Below are 22038 nucleotides of genomic sequence, written 5' to 3'. Positions count from 1 at the left end.
GGAAGTCACCTTATCATTCCCTTTCTTCCCCAAGCCCAGTAGAGAATGCCCAACAAAGCTCATAGTCTAGAGTTTAAGAGCCACTATATTTATTTAGTTATTGCAAATAGTTATTGGAAGTCTAAGAAACTGTTTCCAGAGGTAGCTTAATGATCTCTAAATCATTACTGCGTGGAATGAAGTCTGCCAATATGGTCGTCTAAACAGTGAACAGAGACCCTTTCCCAGTCCCTGTCCCCTGCCCCCAATCATTTCTACACTAAATTAAGGGGTACTTCCATCTTCAGTGGAGATAGGGCTGAGGTGATGACAATATTGTGGACCAGTCCATCCTGTCTCCATTTTTTATCATGTTATTGGCTGGGATTCATTTATTTTGAATTTCAGGCTGGCCGTAGACTTCAAATGCTTTTAACCATTTTTGAAGAATGTGGATTGCACAAATTGCTCTGTAAACTACTTTCACCCGCCCCAAGAAGCTGTTGCATCCCATTGAACATGTCTGTACCAAGATTCATGTCTGGGCTTTGACGCAGATCTAGCTCTGCTCAAGTGGTGCTGAATGCCAGAACTCACCAAGTCAAGCTTGAACTCACCAAGCTGAACTGGGATGGCCCAGGGGATGTTTTAAGGAACTAAAAGTAATAGCGGTATCAGTGATCTTGGCTGGTTCAGCTAGGTATGTTCTATAGTCAGCTTTTACAAGGCTTTCTGCTCCCAAAAGCCAGGACCTGCTGGCATTTCTATTGTACAGACAATAGAAGCTTTTTTCTGTATTGCAGAAGCCACAGCAGGTCTTGGCCCTCATGTCCTGGGTCTTGGGCACAGAAGGTAATAACACCACTTTCTTTGGATAAAATTAATTGAAGCCACCAAAATGCACAAGCTGTACAAAGTCACCTCCTGAGGTAGTTTACCCTCAATCCTGGAAATGCCTTCACCAACCTGCCCCCCATTCTCATAGATACAACCCCTTCCACCCTTCCTTATACTTGTCCACTGGGTATTTATTCATTTCAGATTCCCTTTCAAAACTACATTTCTTGCTTTTAAACCCCTCCACAGCCTTGCCTCTCTCCTCCCCTCCTTATTCCTTCATCTGTTAGCCCCGGTCTCCTTTTAATTGCTTTACATACAATCTTCACCCTGGCTCGTGCAAGAGCCTTCTTCTCTGCAACTCTTTCTATGCCTCATCTTCTTTGTCTCCATCTCTTTTCAAATCTCATCTTAAAACACATCATTGCCTTCTTGCCTATGCCACTTAATTCCTCTCCTGATACTGATTATGAGCCCAGCTGTGCCACCTTTCTTCCCAAAAGTCAGCACTGCTCACACAAGTCCCAGTGGAATTACTTAAGCAAGAGCTTGCCAATGAAGTAAGCATTACACAGGCAAGTCCTCAGATTTTAATGATGATTTACACATTAGGGGGATTTCAGTGCCAGGATTTCATAATATTTCACAGGTATTAATAAGAGAGGCCTCATGTCACCCCTGTGAAGTAGCTAAGTATTATTATTCCTATTTTATAGATAGCAAAACTGGGGCAACAGAGAAGTTAAGTGACTTGCCCAAGGTCACACAGCAAGCATGTAGCAGTGGAAAGAAGAGAAGCCAGGTAACCTGATTCTGTGTTTTTTGTAGTGCAATAGTGCCTGCAGGCCCCGACTCTCACTGGACCCCATGGTGCTAGGCACCATGCAGTCACATAGTAAGAACAGTCCCCGCTGCAGAGAGCTCATGTTCTAACTAGACAAGACAGATAAAGGGTGGTTTAGCTTTAGTTACGTAAAGGTAGTAACACAGCGGACAGAGTGTGTTGGTTATGTCTGGTTGTCTTTCAGATGCAGATCTGTACTGTACTGACACTGAACCGTTTTGTGAAGACACACAGGTATAGTCCCAAAAAGAAACTAAACTGCATCTGGTCTGGAGCCAAACATTTTCCAGCTGGGATGAAAAATATTATCCCTTGCTGTGCTGCAACATTTATCACTTATTGCCTGTCAGCAACATACCTAGCACCATCCATTCATCTGAGTTAGCCACAGCCTATATGATTTAGTTCAGATGCACACAATATATAGCAGGTGACACTCTAAGCTCCCACTCGGCAAAGTCTAGGTCCTTTTGTGCTTTAATTATGCTTTTGCACGTGGGTTAAATTAAGCCCTCCAGTCTCCTCCATTGTATGTTGGCTGTTTGTTCTGCTTGTTCTCCTTTCAGGTGACTAGGTGTACAAGTGCTCCCTGGAGAGGAGAGGAGAGCTGACTGACGAAGAAATCCACTGGGGACGTTCCAGGTGAATGAGGCCCTCATGATTTTCTTAGAAATATAACCTGCGTCAGTCACCCTATTTAGTGCCCAGTCTACCAGCTCATAAGTGAATCTGTTCAAACAAAGGCTGCTATAAAAGTCTGCCAGAAGCCAGTGCAGAGCGTGCAGGGTCTTGATCCCTCAGCATAAGAAGGGATCATAGCTCCTGCATTGAAAGATGGGCCCCGTACTTCTCAGCACCCTTTTTTTCTTTATTAGCACAGCATCAGCCAATATATTCGGTAAGTTTACCTTTACTCCCTCTTGTCCCTTATGTGTGTCAGGCTGGAGCCACGCTGCGCTTGCCTCTGCCTGAGAACTTGGCACTGATACTCCCCTATTATTGATTATTTGTATTATGGCAGCACCTACAGACTCAGAATTTGAGCAGGGCCCCATTGTGCTGGACAATACACCATGAAACAAGACTGATCTTATTTACCAAAGAGATGTGCCACTGATTCAGTGGTCACTGCATTGCCAGGGCTTTGAGCTTGGATTCCAAGCTACAGCCCACGCTCCTGGGGCCAGCAAAAGCTCCGATTCTGTGATGTCAGCATGCACCTGTCTCAGGGAGGTGTGACATGGGCTGATGACTCCAAAAGAAGCTGCTGGAAGGACTGACTGGCCAGCACAGATGCTTGGGTGAAAAGTATGGGGCGGGGGGGCGAAATACAAAGGATCCTGGAGGATGCCCTCAAATTTAGGCACCCCAGTTATTCATATTGATTAACCATTATTCCATTTTATGATGAGACTCGTGATCTCTGGTGCGTTAATGTGAGTACACCAGAATCTCAACTTGCATTATTTAAAAAAAAAAAAAAAGTTTCTCGCCTTCATGGTTACAGAGATCAGGTTTCAGAGTAACAGCCGTGTTAGTCTGTATTCGGAAAAAGAAAAGGAGTACTTGTGGCACCTTAGAGACTAACCAATTTATTTGAGCATGAGCTTTCGTGAGCTACAGCTCACTTCATCGGATGCAAGTATGCATCCGATGAAGTGAGCTGTAGCTCACGAAAGCTCATGCTCAAATAAATTGGTTAGTCTCTAAGGTGCCACAAGTACTCCTTTTCTGGTTACAGAGAGAGGCTCAAAAATGTGACCCTGGAAGGTAAATAAATATCGCCTACTGGTGAGTGTCTATTACCTGCCCCCTGCTGTGCTAATCCACAGCAGATGTGAGTTGATACTGCCCCAAGTCTTAGAGGCTTGGTTCTTTCAGTCAAACTGTGGCAGCTCATGATTTTTAGCTCTGCTGGCCTCTGATTCAATCCCTGCTGTGTTGGCCAAGTGGGCAGCCATCCAGCAAACATGACCCCAAATGGATTATTTCTCAGAGTTCATTCTTTTAAGATAATCTCATGATTTTTTTCGGGCGGGGGGGGGAGGGGAAAAACTAGCTCGTGGTTTTTGATCATTAGGAGTTGGGAATAGCTGGTACAATCTCCTCACTGTGAGGTCTGTTAGACTGTGGAATAATCTCACCAAAGAAGGGGAAACCCCACTGTGGTGTTTAAAATCAGACTCAAAATGGCAGCACAGACGATAGTGTTGGAGATGATGCTGAGCCAGGCTCAGGATCTAACAGGAAGGTAGAGAAATCTCAGTGATCTCCTTCCCTGTTTATTGCATGCAGAGTACCAGGCTGAGTCCCAGCCTCTCCGCCCCTGTGAGCTCCAGAGGGAAAAGGCCTTTTTGGAAGGAGAAGTCTACGTCCCCCAGTGCTTGGAAGATGGCCAGTTCCGGTAAGATAGGACAGCCACCTGTGGACCCAATCCTGTACCACTGAGGCAAAGGGAGCTCTGTGGCTGAGTGGGATTGAACCCCAACATACTGGATAAGGAGGGCTGTGCTCCAGCTTCAGACTCTGTTGAATGAGTTCTGTCTCTCTCTCGTCTGCAATTATCTGTGGGGTCCCTACTATTAATAAAAAAGAACAGGACTGTTTTAAATGTGGTGGGCCAGATTGTCCTTTGCACAACACACCTGGTGGGTTCCAACACAGGGGGAGAGCATCCTACATGGGGTTGCTACTTTCCCTCCCACAAATGCGGTGGGGAGGGGTTGGAGTCAAAGCTTTGCCACCCCCAATGTGATAGCCTGCATAGCTGAGCTGGAGTGAGGAGGGGGGGAAGTAATCTGTACCAGGTACAGGGCTGGCACAGTTCATGACTTCCTTGGAGTGAAGGTGGAGACCAGCAACTGGATTGGGACTCTCAAATTACCAGACTGGCCTAGATTTGAGCTAGAGAAGAGACTGACCTGTGCAGAGTGGATCTGGATCTGGATCTGGATCTGGATCCAGAAAGGAAAGATAGCCTTGTGGTTAAGGCGCAGGACTAGCAGTCATAGTTCTGCTATCAACTTTCGGTGCCACCATGGACAAATCACATAGGCCCAGATCCTCAGATGTATTTAGGCACTTAACTCCCTTTGAAATCAATGGGAGTTGGTGCCTAAATACCTTTGGAGATCTGGGCCTTAATCTCACTGTCTTTCAGTTCCCCATCCTCCCAAATAGGATAACAATACTCTCCGACCTCACGGGGCATTGTTAGGGTAAGATCATTAATGTGTGTGTGGTGCTTAGATACAAGAGTGATAGAAAAGCCTATAATTAAAAATTAATGCAGTATTTACAAAATGAATCTGAGCTTTCCCGCTATATGGGGCTGTTCAGGCCTGAATCTAAATGAACATATTGTAGATCTGATAAGCAGTTGCACAGCTAGGGACCCATCGTACTACGGGCTGGGCACTGAACTGAATGAAGACAGGAGGGGCCCTGTGAGAATTCCAAAGAGATCCCATCAGTTAGATCTGAATAGCCTAGAAGCCATTTCTAGGATACAGTTCTTCCTCACGCCATTGCTGTGTTGTCACATTGTTCTTTGTTCTGTGACCGTCCCGTTGCTGACAGGTATATTTCATATTGATGGACAGTTCTGTTGCCAATAAAAAATGATGATGTGTGTCTTCTCCCCAGGACTGTGCAGTGCAATACGAATGGCCTCTCCTGCTGGTGTGTAGATGCCAATGGTATTGAGGTACCAGGCACTAAACAGACTGGAGTTCCAATAGCCTGTAAGTCAGAGGTCATCACTTTTTTCATGTGTGGTGGTAAAAATGCTATTTGCATCTCAGTGTGACAACCATTGAAGTCGAGTGGCGTTTGGCCATTGACATCAATGAGAGCAACAGCAGGCTCCTGGTGATTTATCGATCGTCCTCAGTGGAAGCTCTTTAAGTTACTCAGGACCTGATCATGCAAACTTTACTCACCTGAGCAGTCCCTTCTTGTGTGAGTTACCCCAGTGTAATCAATGGTGGCCTTGCAAGGGCACAAGGAGAAAGTGTGGGGAGGGGGGAGGATGAAACAGAGGCCATGGGCCCCCATCCCTCACAGTTTGAGCCTAAATGGGGCATAAATTTTCAAAAGCAGGTGCCAAAATTTCACATACAAAAAAATACAAGTAACATGTGGCAACAGCATATGCAAATGTAAGCTCCATGTGGGATTTCCCACTGTTTCCTTTGCACTTCCATGACCAATTACTTGTTTTAGTAGGAACAATTACTCATTTACTTTCTAAGGGCTAAATCTGCTTTCCAGTGCCACACCCAAGTAGTCAGGTTGGGTGCAAGGACCTGGGAGGAATTTACTACAAAACACCTATTGTCTTTAATAGGAACCGAGTGACTATGGCTTTAATAGCAGCTGGGAGGAGAATTTGCTCCTCCTCCGGCTCTTAAGGGAAAGAGCAGGAAATTGACATGATACAGCATTGTTGTGGCTTTAGTCACTCCCAACCTTCTGGTACAATCTCACTTCACATGGCTTCACACCCCCTGAGTTTGGATTTTGAAGCTCAGACCGTCGGCTGGTGTAACGTGAAGTAATGTCACTGATATGAACAAGTCGATTCTCATTTAAGCTGGCTGGTGAGTCATAGATTCAAAGGCCAGAAGAGATCATTGTGATCATCTAGTCTGACCTCAACTCAGTTTGATAATCTGCCCTTGAAAACACGCAGTAGAACTCACCTGAACCAAGCAGGGTTTGCCTGATTTCAGCTGATGTCAGGTAGAATCGCTGTGTTTCTCTTGGGTAACTAAAACCATAAATCCTTCCCTGGTCCCCACAAATGGTGAGTTTAATCTGAAATTTATCCCAGGCTCTCTTGCAATATTTGATCACTCTCCTGGGCAAACCTGGCTGAGCGCAGAACAAATTCATGGTCTCAGTGTGGCCCAGAGAAAACTCAGATGTCCTCTAGAAAAATAAATGGTTTTGTGCCCAGCAATCACCTTCCGCTAATGATGCCTCTTTGGTATTGTAGGTTTATCCTTTTGCCAGCTCCAAAAACAGCAGATCTTGGTAAGTCATTACATCAACAGCAGCAGCACCTCCTACGTCCCAGAGTGCTTGAATTCTGGGGAGTTTGACCCAGTGCAGTGTGATGTGGGGCCGGGGCAGTGCTGGTGTGTGGACTCTGAAGGGATGGAGATTTACGGCACAAGGCAGACGGGGAAGCCAATGCAATGTAAGTAAAGTTCAACAAAATGTGGATTTGATTTCATGTTTGGAGGAAGGGAAATAAAAAGCTTGTATGTGATGAATGGCAGGTCATAAGCTTGGCTGCCAGGAAATTTCAGGGTTGTCTTTTCCGAATCATGGGATGATGGTAGCATGTCCAGACAACTTGCATCCAAGAGCTGGATGAGGAGCTTGCTGGACTGTTAATGTTGATTTTCAATAAGCCTGGGAGCACTGGGGAAGTTCCCAAAGACTGAAAGAAAGCTAACATTATGCCAATATTTCAAAGGGGTAAATGGAATGACATGGGTAATTATAGGCCTGTCAGCCTGACATTGGTCCCAGGCAAGATAATGGAGCAGCTGATACAGGACTTGATTAATAAAGAATTAAAGGAGGGTAATAAAATTAATGCAAATTAACAGGATTTATAGAAAATAGATCGTGTCAAATGAACTTGATATCTTTTTTTTTTTTAATGAGATTACAAGTTTGGTTGATAAAGGTACTAGTGTTGGTGTAATATACTTAGACTTTTGACTTCATACCACATGACATTTTGATTAAAAAACGAGAACAAATAAAATTAACATGGCATACATCAAATGGATTAAAATCTGGCTGATTGATAAATCTGAAAATGTAATTGTAAATGGGGAATCATCATTGCTCAGGTGTGTTTCTAGTGGGGGTCCCACAGAAATCTATTTTTGGCCCTCCACTATTCAACATTTTCATCAGTGACCTGCAAGAAAACAAAAAATCATCACTGATAAAGTTTGCAGATGACATAAATATTGGAAGAGTGGTAAATAATGTACCAGGTCGGTGATACACAGTGATGTGGTTTGCTTGGCAAACTGGGCTGTGTTGTCAGGTGTTTGGCTGCATGTGTGTGTGTGTGTTCTCTCTGTGTGCTGCCCCCAGCCCTGTGCAGACAGCTGGCACGGCAGACCTCGAGCGAACCAGCCAATGGCCACAAGATCTGATAAGGTACGAAGGCACCTGGCCAAGTTTGTTGTCGACAGACCACGGTCCTAGCTCCCCGGATCAATGTCTACAGTTACACTAGCATGTGTATGCCCATGACAATTGACACAGCTCAGTGAATGGCGGGACTTTTCATTCCCCCCCTAGACTGGCCAAAGACACTCCCTCTGAGATACCTCTTTATACACCGATACGAACGAGTTACATATTGCCCCTCTGACATATCTGGGTGCCACCTGTTGGCTTATACTTATTGGCTCAATCAAAACATTTCTATCCATCATGCTTATCTTTAGGATGGGTCAGCATGTTCCTGTTATCTTTGGGTGAATGTGTTTGGTATTGAGGCGTTCTGGTACCACCCTTCTGGAATGTGTTTGCGTGAGTGCCTAGCACTACTTAGGAATGTGTATTTCTGCAATATCAGCCCTGTTCTTGCCAGATCCTGTGAGCAGGGCCTGCCTCTTGCTCACAACTTAACTTTGCTTTATATCAGCAAAGCTTGGACACTACTTTAGCCCAGGCCTCACACCAGGTCTCTGATACAAGGGCTTATGTCTCAGGCTCTCTTCCCACTACAGGCTGAAGCAAACAATATGCCTTTGAATAGATCTCAGTGTGAATGTATGCGTCTGGAAACAAAGAACATAGGCTATACTCACAGGATGGGGGGAGTCTATCCTGGGAAGCAATGACTCTGAAAACGAGTTTGGGATGGGATGGGGGAGCTAATTAGCTGAACATGAGTTCCCAGGTGCTACACTGTGGCCAGAAGTGTGAATGTGATACTTGGATGCATAAACAGGGGAATCTCAAGTCGGAGGTTATTTTACTCCTATTTATGTATATTTACGGAGGCATATTAGGCACTGGTGCAACCACTGCTGGAATACTGTGTCCAGTTCAGGTGTCCACAATTCATGATTAGAAAGGATTAGAAAACCTGCCTTATAATGGCAGACTCAAGGAGCCCAATCTATTTTGCTTAACAAAGAGCAGGTGAAGGGCACTCGTGGGAAGGTGAATTCATGACAGTGGATACTTGTTTTCCGTCAGGTCCGGGGAGCTGTGAGATCCGAGACCGTCGCATTCTGCATGGAGTTGGGGAAAGGAGCCCACCACAGTGCTCAGCAGATGGAGAATTTTTGCCTGTCCAGTGCAAATTTGTCAACATGACGGACATGATGGTCTTTGATCTTGTTCACAGTTATAACAGGTAGGAGCAGACATTTCTGCAACTGAGCGGCAATTCTGCAGACCTCTGTGAGTCATTACCTCCTTGCCCATTCCAGCTGTAGGAGACTGATGGGTCGTCTGTTTCCCAAAAGCGAATAGACATATGTTCGTTTCCTCAGTTGCCGTTTGTGGTTTAAAAACCAGAGCCAGCTCATCAACCCCACAGGCCTTGGAACCAGAGTATCCTTACGCACTCTCAGCTACCTCAGTGTGATTGTCTTTTGTGCAGTGTCTGTCATCCAAGGCAGCCCTCGCCGTACAGAATGAAATAACGCAATGAACGAGCTAGATCAGAGCAGCGGGAGAGAGAAATTAAGAGGGGACGGATAAGAGATGAAAGATGTTCCCACTGGAGAACAGGACACAGATGCAGAGTCAGTGAGGAGGAAAATTACAAGGAGGATGTTTCAGCTCTCAGGGGTGGCAGCGCAGAGGCTCTTGCACCCACGGTGGTGAGGGTGCAGGAAAGGGCATGGCAGCAAGTCAGCCAGTGGGAGATGAACAGAGGGTGCAGAGAGGAGTACAGAGAGAGGCCAGGGCTCTTCCATGGCTGAAGCAGGCCATGTGTGGTGGGCTTTAAAACATTAAAACACACAGAGGGGGCGGCTCTCTTTTTGCACAGCTGCTGCTGAAGTGGAGTCCAGTTTTTCTGTGAAACAGTTTTGCCTGCCTCTCTCTAGTGCGGCTAAATGGTCAGGACTTCAGACTCATTGCTTGTCTCTTTCCACTAGAGGGCAGTAAAGTAAACCTAATGCCTCACTTCTGGCTAAAGCCTATTCCAGTGAATCTTCTTGTTCTGAGTTTTGGCCTTTAATTTAAGCAAAAATAAAAGTACTGCAAGGCAGGCCAAGTGCCTGGTGCAAAGTTGTCAATGTGTCAGAGGAGGCTATTTTGGTAAGTGAAGGATAATGTGTCTGTGTCACTAGCTGGCTGGTGGGTATGGACTACCAAAAAGGCAACTAGAGTGAAGAAAGTGATGCTTTAAAATGACATTTTGTTGTTCCCATTGGGAGTTTTGCCTGGAAAGTGGCTTCAGGACTGGGTTTGAGTAGCTTCCATATCACCGTATAAATCTAAGCAAGATTGTTTTTACTTCCAGCTTTCTACCCTTCTCTCTAAGGAACTTACATAGACAACGTTACTGCAGCATCTGAGCGCCTCACAGTCTTTAATGTATTTATCCTCATAACACCCCAGTGAGGTAGGGCAGTGCTATTATCCCCATTGTGCAGATGGGGAACTGAGACAGAGAGAGGCTAAGTGACTTGCCCAAGGTCACACAACAAGCCTGTGGCAGAACAGGGACTTGAACCCAGGTCTTCCAAGACATAGTGCCTGAACCACTGGGTTATCATTCCTTTGCACCCTAAGAATGATACTCAAGACATGAACATTCTTTTCTACCTAAAACCCCCCCAGCCACAATAATCAAAATTACCCTGAAACAGATCAACCTTACAAGAATGGAAGTAAATAAAATCAACCCAGAAACCCTACTCCAAGCATAATAAGGAGAGGAGCCAGGGACTCAAGAAGTCCATGAGGGACTTCGCTGTTGCTATTGATTTTCCATGGAAGTTGCTCAGATGCTGTGGCGATGAGCAGCAGCACAAAATCTGGAGATAGAAAGGTAAGAGTTGGAGAGCTGAGAACTATTTTCTTTCTGCTTCCCACATCATTTCCTCCGCAGTAAAGATTCTGGGGCAGATCTCTCAGCTGCTGTAAATTGTCATAGCTCCATGAAGGTTCTGCCTCTCTGTGTTGTTTGGTTGTTGAGGTACAGAACACAACTCAGCCACTTTTCTTGACACTGGGTGTGGTCAGTAAATGGTAGATACAATTGGAGCTGCACAGTCTGATGGTAAAAGGGGGCTTTCTTAGAATCACTGAAAAATGAATAACAATGTAAGCCAAGACCCCTGATGATACCAATAAATCTGTGTTTATCTCCTTTACTTTTCCATTTTCTTTATATCTGCTCCCGTCTCAGAACACACAGGACAGAAACACGAACATGGTCACAGTTCACACATTTGCTTCAGCCATTTTTGTGACAGGGTATGAGAGCTAAGATCTTGGCCATTTTGTCATTATCCACTGCTGGACAAGGACAAGCAAATAATGGGAACAATGGTAAAAAAAGGAACAGAAACTGTAAGAGGTGGATTTTCAAAGCTGGGTGCATGCAGTCCTAGACGCATTCTTACGTGGGCCTGATTTGTACTTTTTGCATTTTATTTTGTCATATTCTGACTTCAGGACAGAAATGACTGATACCAGGATATGACCATGTGTCTATCCACACATTACACATAGCATAATTTGGTGTGTAGTCCATTTTTCAAATTGAATTATTAAAAGAAAATCCTGTGCAGAAATGTATTTACCCAGCAGCCTGTTTGAAAGCCATGCAGGTTCAGATGCCATGGTGATAGGCACGGTATAAGCACCTGAATCGACTAGAAGACTCCCATTGCATTTAGTCACACTACTCTCATAAGAACAGAGGATGTGCCACCCAAGAGCACACCATTGGTTGAACAAGTGTGGTGACCTTTCTTCTGAAAATGACCGATGCTTGGTGCTTAAGAGGAAACTGAAAGCACCAGCAATGCACCAAGTCACTTGTGCCACTCTGTACATGGGGGACAGGAGCAGAATTCTCTGGCCTGTGCTGTGCAGGAGGCCAGACAAGATCAGCATACAGGTCCCTTCTGGCCTTAATAATTTATTACTGAATTTCTTCCTTACCCCAATAACAATCCAGCTATGTCCTGGGGCATGAGATTTGATTGCTCTTCTTTTATCACGCCAACTTTATTGTTAGTGGGCAGATTCTCTCTTGGGGTGTGGCAGCAACACCAGTGTAAAGGGGCCCCAAAGATGATTTAACCAGCCAGTGGAGTATGAGTGATCATCTGTGGTGTGAAGCTGACATGGGGCTCTTACATCTCTCCTCCCATCTCACTCCTGGAAGCATGGCCAAGACAGCCCTATGCCAGAGTGATACTTGGCTGTATATTTGGCCTCTTGGGAATGTTGCAGCCTGATGTTAGTCAGAGCAGCCCCAAGGCTACTGTAGTATCCACGAGCTACTGCATGGGGGACCAGCCCTGTATACAGCTGCAGTAGGACCAGGGGAATGCAAAGAGGAGCTTCAAACTGCCTTTGTGCAACATCCCTGACCAGTATCCCAGGGTGCAGTCCAGTATGTATCTACCCGTCCATCCACCCTGTCTCACTTTTTTATACAGCACGAATCACCATGATATCTAAGGGTGTAATACATTATTTCTGCTTATAAAAGCATCCATCATTTTTGAAAAGCCTGACTAGATTATTTGATTCTGTTTACTTCTTTGGTAGTGAATTTCACAGCCCTTTACTGGATTTCTTCACACAACTGCACACAGCTGGGAGTTGGGTGCCTAAACCACATTTAGGAATATGAGCATGGATGTATAATGCTAATCTCATTGCACTAACACATGGGGAAACTGTTTCATTTGCCATAATACCTGAACCTAGAATGTTGTATCTTCTATTTGCTTGAAGAAGCCCTGATATATCTGTCAGCTAAGATCACACAGATGTTTTTTTCAGCTCTGACGGTATTAAGTTTCCTTCTTAAATCATTCCTTTGCTGGAATCTGGCTATCGTCACTACTAGAATATGTTAAAAGAATCCAGAGGTCCTTTGATCTCCAGAAATAAGAGTCAGTCTCACTTGTAATATGTTTAAAAAATAAACTTTCCTTTTAATCCATTGACCCATGTTTTCATAATGTAACAGATTAGTGTTAGTTTTTATTTGCTGTTCCATGCTTAATTCAGTGTGGAAAGCAGATGTGGGGGGGAAAAACAACCTCTTTGTTTAGGCTTTCTGCCATCTTGTGTGGCTTTGTGGAAAGCTGCTAATGAGTGGGTATTCGTAATTACGTTTGCCTCACTGACACATATTTTACAATTTTTGCTGCGCTTTCAAAGGTTGGACCAGGATCCAAAATTATCTGTCAACATTTCTACCACCTTCATCATTGTAGTACATTAGGTGCTAATAAGGCTAAAAATGGCCTGAAATCGGTCCAAGAAATGACCTCATTGCCCTTTGCTCATTGGGTTCTGTTATCCAGAACGATGGTGCTTAGGCTCATTTGTTGAGGAAACATGTATAAACTCTTGTAGCATATAGTGAGCAAGGCAAATCTTGGACTAATCCTGATCTGTGAGGAGCCAGGACACATTGCTCCATAGCCTAAGGCCTTGTTAATAAAAGGAAACACTAAAATTTGGATCACAGTGGAGTAGAGTTGACATAACTAGCCCCAGAAGTGCCATAATGCCTTTGTGCTGTGATCCCTGCAGTGGGAGTTTGGAGAAGAATATGATTTCTTTGTTATTGTCAAAGGATCACCATGAACTTTCCACTTCATAACCCGCTGCTTTTCCTTTTAGGTTCCCAGATGCATTCCAGACATTTAGCTCCTTCAGAAGCATGTTCCCAGAGGTCTCTGGGTACTGTTACTGCGCTGACAGTCTGGGGCGGGAATTAGCAGAGACTGGTAAGTGCCTTCCAAAATCTGGTATGTCTTAGCAACGGGACTCAGAATTCTCAAAGAAGGGTAGATAATGAACAAACACAATGACCACAGCTTCATTTCAGTGAGAAAGCTAAGGGCTAAGCTGGAGTCATCTGTGAGCAGGCACAGCAGCCGATTGTCACCAGATACATATCTGTGGCAAGATCACTTAAGGATGGATATTACTAGCTACATTTTCTCATTAAGAGAGTGGCTGACCACAGCATCATCAGTTGCACTGGCCAACCCAGGTTGGCATCTTCCTCGGTTGCGTTGCCCAGCCCAGTTTAGCTGTGATCAAAAGTCATTTTCCCATTGTTGTTGAGTCCCTTCTGTCAATAGTCCAGTTCCTACTGGGCTGGTTGCATATCCGAAAGCCACCCTTCCAACCGGCCATCTCATGGGCAATCTCAGCAGAGAGGTGCAGAACTGAATGGACCTGGAGACTGAACTACTCCCTTCCCTGTAGAGCTGGAGTTCTCAATCTTTTTCTTTCTAAGCCCCCGCTCCCTCCCCCAAAGTGCTATAAAAACTCCATGGCCTACTTGTGCCACCACAACTGGTTTTCTGCTGGCATTAGGAGGTAGCAAGAAGGGTAATTGCCTGGGGCCCCATGACACGGGGGCCCTGTAAAGCTAAGTTGCTGAGGCTTCAGCTTCAGCCCCAAGTGGTGGGGCTCATGTCCCCGGGCTTCAGCTCCATGCAGTGGGGCTTCGGCTTTCTGCCCTGGGCCCCAGCAAGTCTGTTATAAAGAGGATGGGCCCCAGCAAGTCTGTGAAAGTAGGACAAGAAGTAATCAGCTTAATCTTCAGCAGGGGAGATTTAGGTAAAAATATTAGACAGTAGGAAAAACGTTCATACTATAAGTGTAGTTAATCACTGGAATAGGCTTCCAAAGGAGGTTGTGGAATCCCCATCACTGAAGAATAGGTTAGACAAACACCTGTCAAGGGTAGTCTAGGTTTACTTGGTCCTGCCTCAAGGTGGGTTAGGGACTAGATGACCTCTTGAGGTGCTTTCCAGCTCTACATTTTTGTGATTCTTACACTGCATGTCCAGTCACCCATACACAGTTACAGCTTGCTTAGCTATCACAAAGCAGCTCAACCCAGCCCCTTTGGGGTAGATCATGCAGCCCTCATTCATTTAGGTAGGCGCTTACTCACACAAATAGTCTCCTTTAGCTCAGTGGAGCTACTTGTGTGAGCAAATGTCCATCATCTAGCCTCATAGTTCGACTGATGGAAGAGTTGATGTTTGTCTGGTAGGAGGCATCCATTTCTGTCACCTCTCAGATGTGTATGAATAGCAGATGAAGCCTCTCTTTTTAAAATTCCCCCCTGTGCTGAAAGGCTCTCTTCTCTCACAGGCTTGGAATTGCTGCTTGAGGAAGTTTATGATACAGTTTTCACCGCATTGCAACCTGCCCACACGTTTACTGAGACCAGCATCTATCGGATTCTGCAGAGACGGTTTCTAGGGGTGCAGCTAGCGACCTCTGGCAGGTTCAGATGTAAGTAGCACCAGACTGGAGTCCCATGGGTGACACAAGAATTCTGGAATGCAAGTGTGATCACCACTCTCTTGGCTGGCACACTGGGGACTGAACCAGGAACCTCCAGAGCTAAAAGCATGAGCTGCTTCTACTTGAAATGAAGAGCTAAGCCTCTTTAGCTGGGGCTCTGCAGACCAGGCACAGTGTGGGACTTGTAACACGCACTCAGCATGAGAGTGTTATGCCTCTGTACTGAAGCAGGTATTCTTTCGGCTACACGGAAATCATTTTGCCTTTCATATTTTCGGTGTTAGATGATCATTCTTGGGGTCAGGAAGGAATTTTTCCCTCTCATGTGGTTAGCATTGTGAAATAGACTCTGACTGCATATATTCAGACATGACAATTGTCAACAGAGAACAAAGCACGGACTCTCAGCACCTCTAGCACCGTAACAGCCACTAGAGAGAGGCTTGATCGCATGTGCTAAGACACTGTACTACAAGTGGGTAGGTGCATGATGGGAGTTTTACATCATCCTCTAAAGCTGGTACAGGTATAGACCATTATATACCCTCTGGCAGATGTAAAATGAGTTGGTGGCCTTGGATCCATTCCTAATGTACAGATGTCCACAGCACAGACAGCATTCTTCTTAATATTTGCAGCAGAGAGACTAGGGATTGTCCTGTCCAGGAAATGCAAATACCATCCTACCAGGCCCAGGGTAAGAAAATGTGGGACTGGCTCATATTGCCATTGCCTACTCTGGACCCATTGCATGGATAAAGAGAGACTGTATACTCTGTCCATCCACTTGGTACCATTCATTACCATTAAATCCACTTTAAAAGCAAATGCTTGTGTAGCCCTGCGCCATTGCCCACTGAATGAGAAATTACTGCATTTACAGTTATGCAATAGCTATTAAAATGGCTGAAAAGTGTGTTGAAGTTTTAGTCTGTATCGTTTACTTTGAGGAAGTAATTCTAACAATTTAAAAAAACCTAAGCATCGGGGCCTTCCCTGAACAATTGTCAAGGAGTTATTCAGACATGACAGAACCAGGACTGAATGTAGATGTGCTCCAACACTTAACACTTTTCATCCTTAACCAGCAGCATTTCTGTTCCAGGCCCCTCTAAATGTGAGCTTGAGAGGTTTGCAGCCATTCGCTTCAGACATGCTTATAGTCCGTCTTGTGAGGATAATGGGGACTATGCCCCAGTGCAGTGTGAGCAGGAAGGGCCGTGCTGGTGCGTGGACCCTGAGGGGCGGGAGATCCAAGGAACAAGGAGGCAAGGGCAGCTCCCGACTTGTGGTATGTATTGGAGTGATATAGTAATAAATTCCCAGCACTAATTTTCACATAAGGTGTACAAACGCACATTATGTATCCTCCTTAGATCCCCTGGAAGATTTGTTAGATTCTGGGACAAAATACCACAGTTATTGTCAAAATCTCCTGCAGGCTTCTATTTTCTCTCCACCCCTTTTTCTTCTCTGGCCCCACAGTTGCACAATACACAGTCCTGTGAGAGAACATCAGCACTACCAAATAGACTTCACTTCCTGCCCACCCAACCCAGTGATGGCCCCCTATCCAGGACCTCATGTCAGCCTCCCTCTCTCCTAGCCTTTATCCTGAAATGGGAGTGTTCCCTGAGTGAAAGGTGCAGCACCAGTTCTCTTCTCAGTATTGCCAAGCCCAAGCATTCAGAAATCATGAATCTGGCACTGAAAATTCATTAGATTTTAAAAACAATAAATGGTGGGTTCCTTTTGTTTGACCTCCTGATTTTGGCTCCTTTTGGGTTCAGATTTTCAAGCATTTTCCCCTAATTATGACAGCTAGAAAGTTACATTTGTTTTAAAATAGAAGCTGAGATTCACCTGACTCCAAGAGCTCAGACTTTAAGAAAAACAGCCAATATCACAAGGCTTGTGACAAAATTGCGAGTGTTGGTGACACTGCACTTGTGGTTTAACCCTCTTTTTCTGCTGTGATGCCTCTGGTGTGGGGGTGCTTTGCTTCTGTGATCCCTCTGGTGTGGGGGTGCATTGCATTGGTCTCTTTCCAGCCACCTTGTTCCCTATTTCTGTCCCTGTTTTACTTGACCATGAAGGTTGCCAAATCCCATAGAAGCAAATGAAGAAAAGGTGTGTGAGCTGCCATGTCATGAAACAAGGGAGATTTCATTAAGGAAAAAAATGCATCAAACTGGAGCACAAAATGGAAGATGACAGCAGAAAATGTCAAAGGGGTCAGATGGGGGCAGGGAAGGATTTGTTTAAAACCCTTCATTCTGGAGAGAAATGCCTAAATGTTCAGGTTCATGCTGGAGGGTTGGGGCTACAAAGGCTTAACACAGGCAGCCTTCGGAAAAATTAGTTTTCTGTCTACTAGACATAGTTATGCCATGTAGACAAAGAAACAATCAATTCTGGGTGTCACTCATGATCCAGAGTCACTATAATCTTTAGGCAAAGATGGGCTTACTGTAAAATGAAAATGTTTGCACGCCTTCAAGGCTGACGAGCAAGGATATTGCGAAAGAGCCTCTGAGAGGCCTCTGGATCTGGCGGGGCTGGTTGTTTTCTCTCTGACTGTGCTCCTCTGAGATCTGCTGATGGTTTTTTGTGACATAACTTGAGGCTGCTTGAAACTCAGCTATGCAGATTTTTTTTTGGCAGACTCAGGAAATCTAAGCAGAGAAATTGGAGATTCTGCCAATGAACCACTGAAAAGGAATTTTCACAAGGATATATTCTTAGGGAGACTGTTCTAGCAGCCACATGCAATACAATCATCGCATTTTTTTAATCTACCACTTTCTGATATTACAGTAGTGTGTTGTCAAGCAGACTGTCTTCTCTTTACATGCTGGTGTGATTTGCTTCAATGAGGGGAGGGGAGAGCATTTAAGAAGCATGTATTTGTTTCTTATTGATATTTTTGGGGATGTGGATTTTGTATTGGTGAAAGGTGCTGGCCTATCTGATCCCTTGAAGGACCTCCCCGAAAAGTAACGCAAATAGCCACTAAAAATAAAGAAGGGGAGGCTACTGTTATACCAATAAAATAAAAACCAGCAGGAGCTTATTAAAGGGAAAAAGGCAAAATACCACATTTATTGTGAATACAGAAAGAATCATAGTAAGCAGTTAGTTATAGCTATAACATTCCATTCAATCTCATATTTATTCGCACATTCATTCATACAAACACACACACACAGGTTCTGCAAGGTTGTTATCATAGTTACCAGCCTTAGAGTTGCTCATGCCAAGCCACTGGCCAGGTGGCCTGGACATGAGGAGGGAGCAGGGCCTTGTCAGATGCTCATCTGATGCTCCTGGAAGTTGGTTTGCAGAATCAGACCCCAAAGTTCTCACTTTTTAGAGTCTATTTTTATAGGAATTTCTTCCTATGCCAGTCTATGGGAATTGCTTCATCATGCTGTTGCTGAATCAATCAGCAGATAGCACATTCCTGACGGCTCCGTGCTGCTAGATGTTATCTTGTTCTTTGGTTCTCCCATTCTTGAGGCTGTTGGGTGGATTCCAGTCTGCCCCCCGGGGGTCCTCTGGTTATTTCCACTTGACGCCTTCTTCAGCCGCTGGACGCTGGATTCTTAGGCTGGCACCTCCCTGATCATTCAGTTATTATCCACACCAAGCATCCATCCACATACATCCTCTATCTCTATTTTAATCACAATTGTTAATACAACAAAAGGGCGGGGAGTCTCTGGGTGCTGTTTCTGTTGTTAGAGTATTGCTTTGAGTCTCTCTCTCTCTGAATTGCTTTGAGAACAGACTCTGTCTTAGAACGTACTAACACAATTAGCAGCTTGCAAGTTTCACACATAGAGGGAGAGAAACAGTACCAAAAACCAAGAGACCTCTTAATTAGTAATACCCTGGAATTTAAACTATGGGGAATCAAACTCATTTGTGATTTTAATACAGAACTTCTTTATTATGATCCAACACTACAAAAGGACAAGGATCAACAAATTAAGGGAGAGAATCCAAAAGCAGGAACGGGAGTGCAGGCTAGAGGATGCAAATGAGGGAACCAGAAGGGGACACCAAGCACAGATCCTCCAGCAAGGGGCTGGCCTACTGGAATCCTAGGAGGTGGTGGGTGGATCCCACCAGAGCTAAAGGCCCACTCCCTCAGGTGAGGGAAGTGTCACATGACCTGGGGGACAACAAATGAAAAAACAAGAACAGGAGTGAGGGTTAAAAGTTCAAAACGAGGGTCTGGCATGGGGACATTGACCAGAGAATCTCGGACAAGTTGCTGGATTGATAGCCTAAAGGACCGAAATGTTTATCCACAAAGCAGGTACGACATGTGCAGGATCTGTGCAAGCTACCCCACCCATGTGCCTCAAATCTGTCTTCGGCTCTAGAGATGAAATGGTAGTTTAGTCTCTGTGGCCTCAGCAGAGGCTGCCATGAACACTAACAATGATGACTGTGGGTTCTAGGATCTTTGTGAGACGGTGGATTCTCACCTGCCCCAGGGTGTTCAGCAAACAATCACTACTGTGACTTGGCCCTCCGGCTAAGCCCCAAATCCTACAGCTCTGAATGTCACCAAGCCATTGCCTGATGACCTGACCACCACAGAAAGGGGTCGGGATTGGGGAGAGAAGGAGTACTTAGAAAAGGGGTGTGTCAGTATTTAGTTTATAATCATCTACACCCAAAGTCTTTAGTCCCATTTCCCCATTAGTTCACTTATCTCTCAGGCAAGTCAACAGTTTCCTAGGGAGGCTAGTCCCAGCCGGTGCCCTACCCTCCCCAAACTCATTTCCTTTTCCCCCAGAGTGATTGCCTCTCTTCTTGCCCCTTCCTGGGGCTGTTTTTCCTTTAGCCCTCCTTCACCTCTCTGTCTTCTTGGATGCTGCCTCTCCTCCTCTCTCTCTCCCCCCCCCCCACCCCCAGGATGAGCTGGTTGGGTCTGGTTTATATAGACCGACCCCACAACCCTCCTATTTCCACCAGCCTCTGAGAAGATTGGTTGATGGAATCATCTGCTTGGGGATTTCCCCCCTCCCATGTGACAGCTCATTCTATGTCACCAGCTCCAAAATATTTGTCTCCTTGTTTTCCTGTGTCCAGGTGAAGATCGAGCATGTGCCTCAGAGAGACAGCAGGCTCTGTCGAGGCTTTTTTATGGACCCGTTGGGCACTTCAGTCAGCACAGTTTATTCGACACCCCAGATATGAAGTCAGAGAATATAGACAGGTTTTCGAGTGCTTGCCCTCCTTCCTTCAAGGAGTTGTTTGTGGACTCTGGATTGCTATCTCCTATCACAGAAAAGCAGGATGCCAGCCAGCTGTTTGCACTAGAATCCATCCTCAGTGATGTTGTCAGAGGGATGTTTCCATCAAGACAATTAGCTCAAGTTGCCCTTCAGTTCACCACCAACCCAAAGCGCTTCCAAGAAAACCTGTTTGGAGGAAAGTTCTTGAAGAACCTGATCCAGTTTAACTTTACGGGAGCACTCGGCACTAGAGGGAAATTCAGCATTGGCCAGTTTTTCCAGCAGGGAAGCTTGATGGCAATGGACAACGGAGGAGGCTTTGCAGAACATCCCCTGGGGCTGTCACTGGAAACATCAAAGGAGAGCTTCAATTTGAGTCAACCTCTTGTGGACAGCTTTGGCCGCACAGTTAGTTTACAGAACAATCAGAATGGGGTGGAATTTCTTGCTTCTCTTCTGGAACTTCCCGAGTTTTTTGCCTTTTTACAACATGTTATTTCTGTCCCTGAAAACATCGCTGAAGATTTAGGTGAGGTGGTAAAAATGGCTTTAAAGTCCAAAGATTGCACCGAGCAGCCCATGGATTTGTTTGTTCCGACATGCACCAAGGAGGGGAGGTATGAGGAAATTCAGTGCTATGCAGCCACGTGCTGGTGTGTGGACTCACGGGGTAAGGAAGTCCCAGGCTCAAGAGTGCTAGGCAAACGTCCAAGATGTCCCACTGCATGTGAGAAGCAAAGGGAAAGTCTGCAAAGCTTGAAACAAAGCCAACCTGCAGGGTCTGATCTGTTTGTTCCCTCTTGTACCAAGGAAGGAGGCTTCCTACCAGTCCAGTGCCATGGAACGAATTGCATCTGTGTTGATTTGGAAGGCAGGGCTATTCCAGGAACAACAAGAAAAGCTGGGGAACCCATGCAGTGTAAGTCTGGGGGCTGGTGCTTTAGAAGGGTTTATTTTTTTGGTAGGGGTTGTGCTGCTGTTCATGCTGCTTCTCCTCTTATTCGATACTGGAAATATATGGGCTAGTATGTGAGAGCACCACTGCCCTCTGCTGGAAATAATCAGAAGTGGTTCAGCACGTGTTCATGTAGCCCTCTAATGGTTGGGGAATCACAGAGAATATCGTATCCTCAAACACTTCTAGAGATAAGGAAGAGTCCCCCTTAGCACAAGTGGGTGTAGGGCCTGCACATTCAGAGCAGAAGGATGTGAGCTCTGTCCTTGTTAATGAGCATGTCTCTGAGTTCTGCCCCTGCTGATGTCCTTGTGGCTAGTGTGAGTGGTATAGCTAGTCACCATGAAACCGAGTGAGTCCATGCAATTGATACATCATGCTCTGCTCACTGTCTCTAGAATAGCCTGCCTTTCAGTAGGGTGGAAAGCTGCTTCTCTTGTGGGACAAAATAATCCATGCAACTGCCATTGACCCACCTTGGGCTGAACCCAGGACCTTCTGAGCTAAAACTGTGAGCTGGTATTATATGAGCTACAAGACTGTGTCCCTCGACTGCTAGCTGTAGGAAACACATTAACTTCATGTGTGCACCAGCCACTAAAGGGGACAAAGGCCAAAACACCTAATGTGGGTCCCACAGTCAG

The 22038-nt window shown here is 45.3% G+C and overlaps 1 protein-coding gene across 1 annotated transcript in view; it reads left to right on the top strand.

Annotated features, from left to right (window-relative positions):
- Nucleotides 1-2494: 2494 nt before the first annotated feature.
- TG (thyroglobulin) overlaps nucleotides 2495-22038 on the top strand; it is a 204517-nt gene continuing 184973 nt past the window's right edge. Inside the window, exons 1-9 of the mRNA XM_043539062.1 lie at nucleotides 2495-2558; nucleotides 3956-4064; nucleotides 5306-5403; nucleotides 6660-6863; nucleotides 8903-9062; nucleotides 13538-13644; nucleotides 15032-15175; nucleotides 16293-16478; nucleotides 20294-21358. Of these exons, the coding sequence (XP_043394997.1) occupies nucleotides 2495-2558; nucleotides 3956-4064; nucleotides 5306-5403; nucleotides 6660-6863; nucleotides 8903-9062; nucleotides 13538-13644; nucleotides 15032-15175; nucleotides 16293-16478; nucleotides 20294-21358 (2137 nt within the window). The remainder of the gene's footprint in view (nucleotides 2559-3955; nucleotides 4065-5305; nucleotides 5404-6659; nucleotides 6864-8902; nucleotides 9063-13537; nucleotides 13645-15031; nucleotides 15176-16292; nucleotides 16479-20293; nucleotides 21359-22038) is intronic.

Source organism: Chelonia mydas, chromosome 2, assembly GCF_015237465.2.
Source record: "Chelonia mydas isolate rCheMyd1 chromosome 2, rCheMyd1.pri.v2, whole genome shotgun sequence".
In the NCBI taxonomy this organism is placed as follows: domain Eukaryota; kingdom Metazoa; phylum Chordata; order Testudines; family Cheloniidae; genus Chelonia; species Chelonia mydas.
The sequence above is the reverse complement of the archived record's forward strand: the minus strand, read 5'-3'. Positions and strand labels throughout refer to the sequence as shown.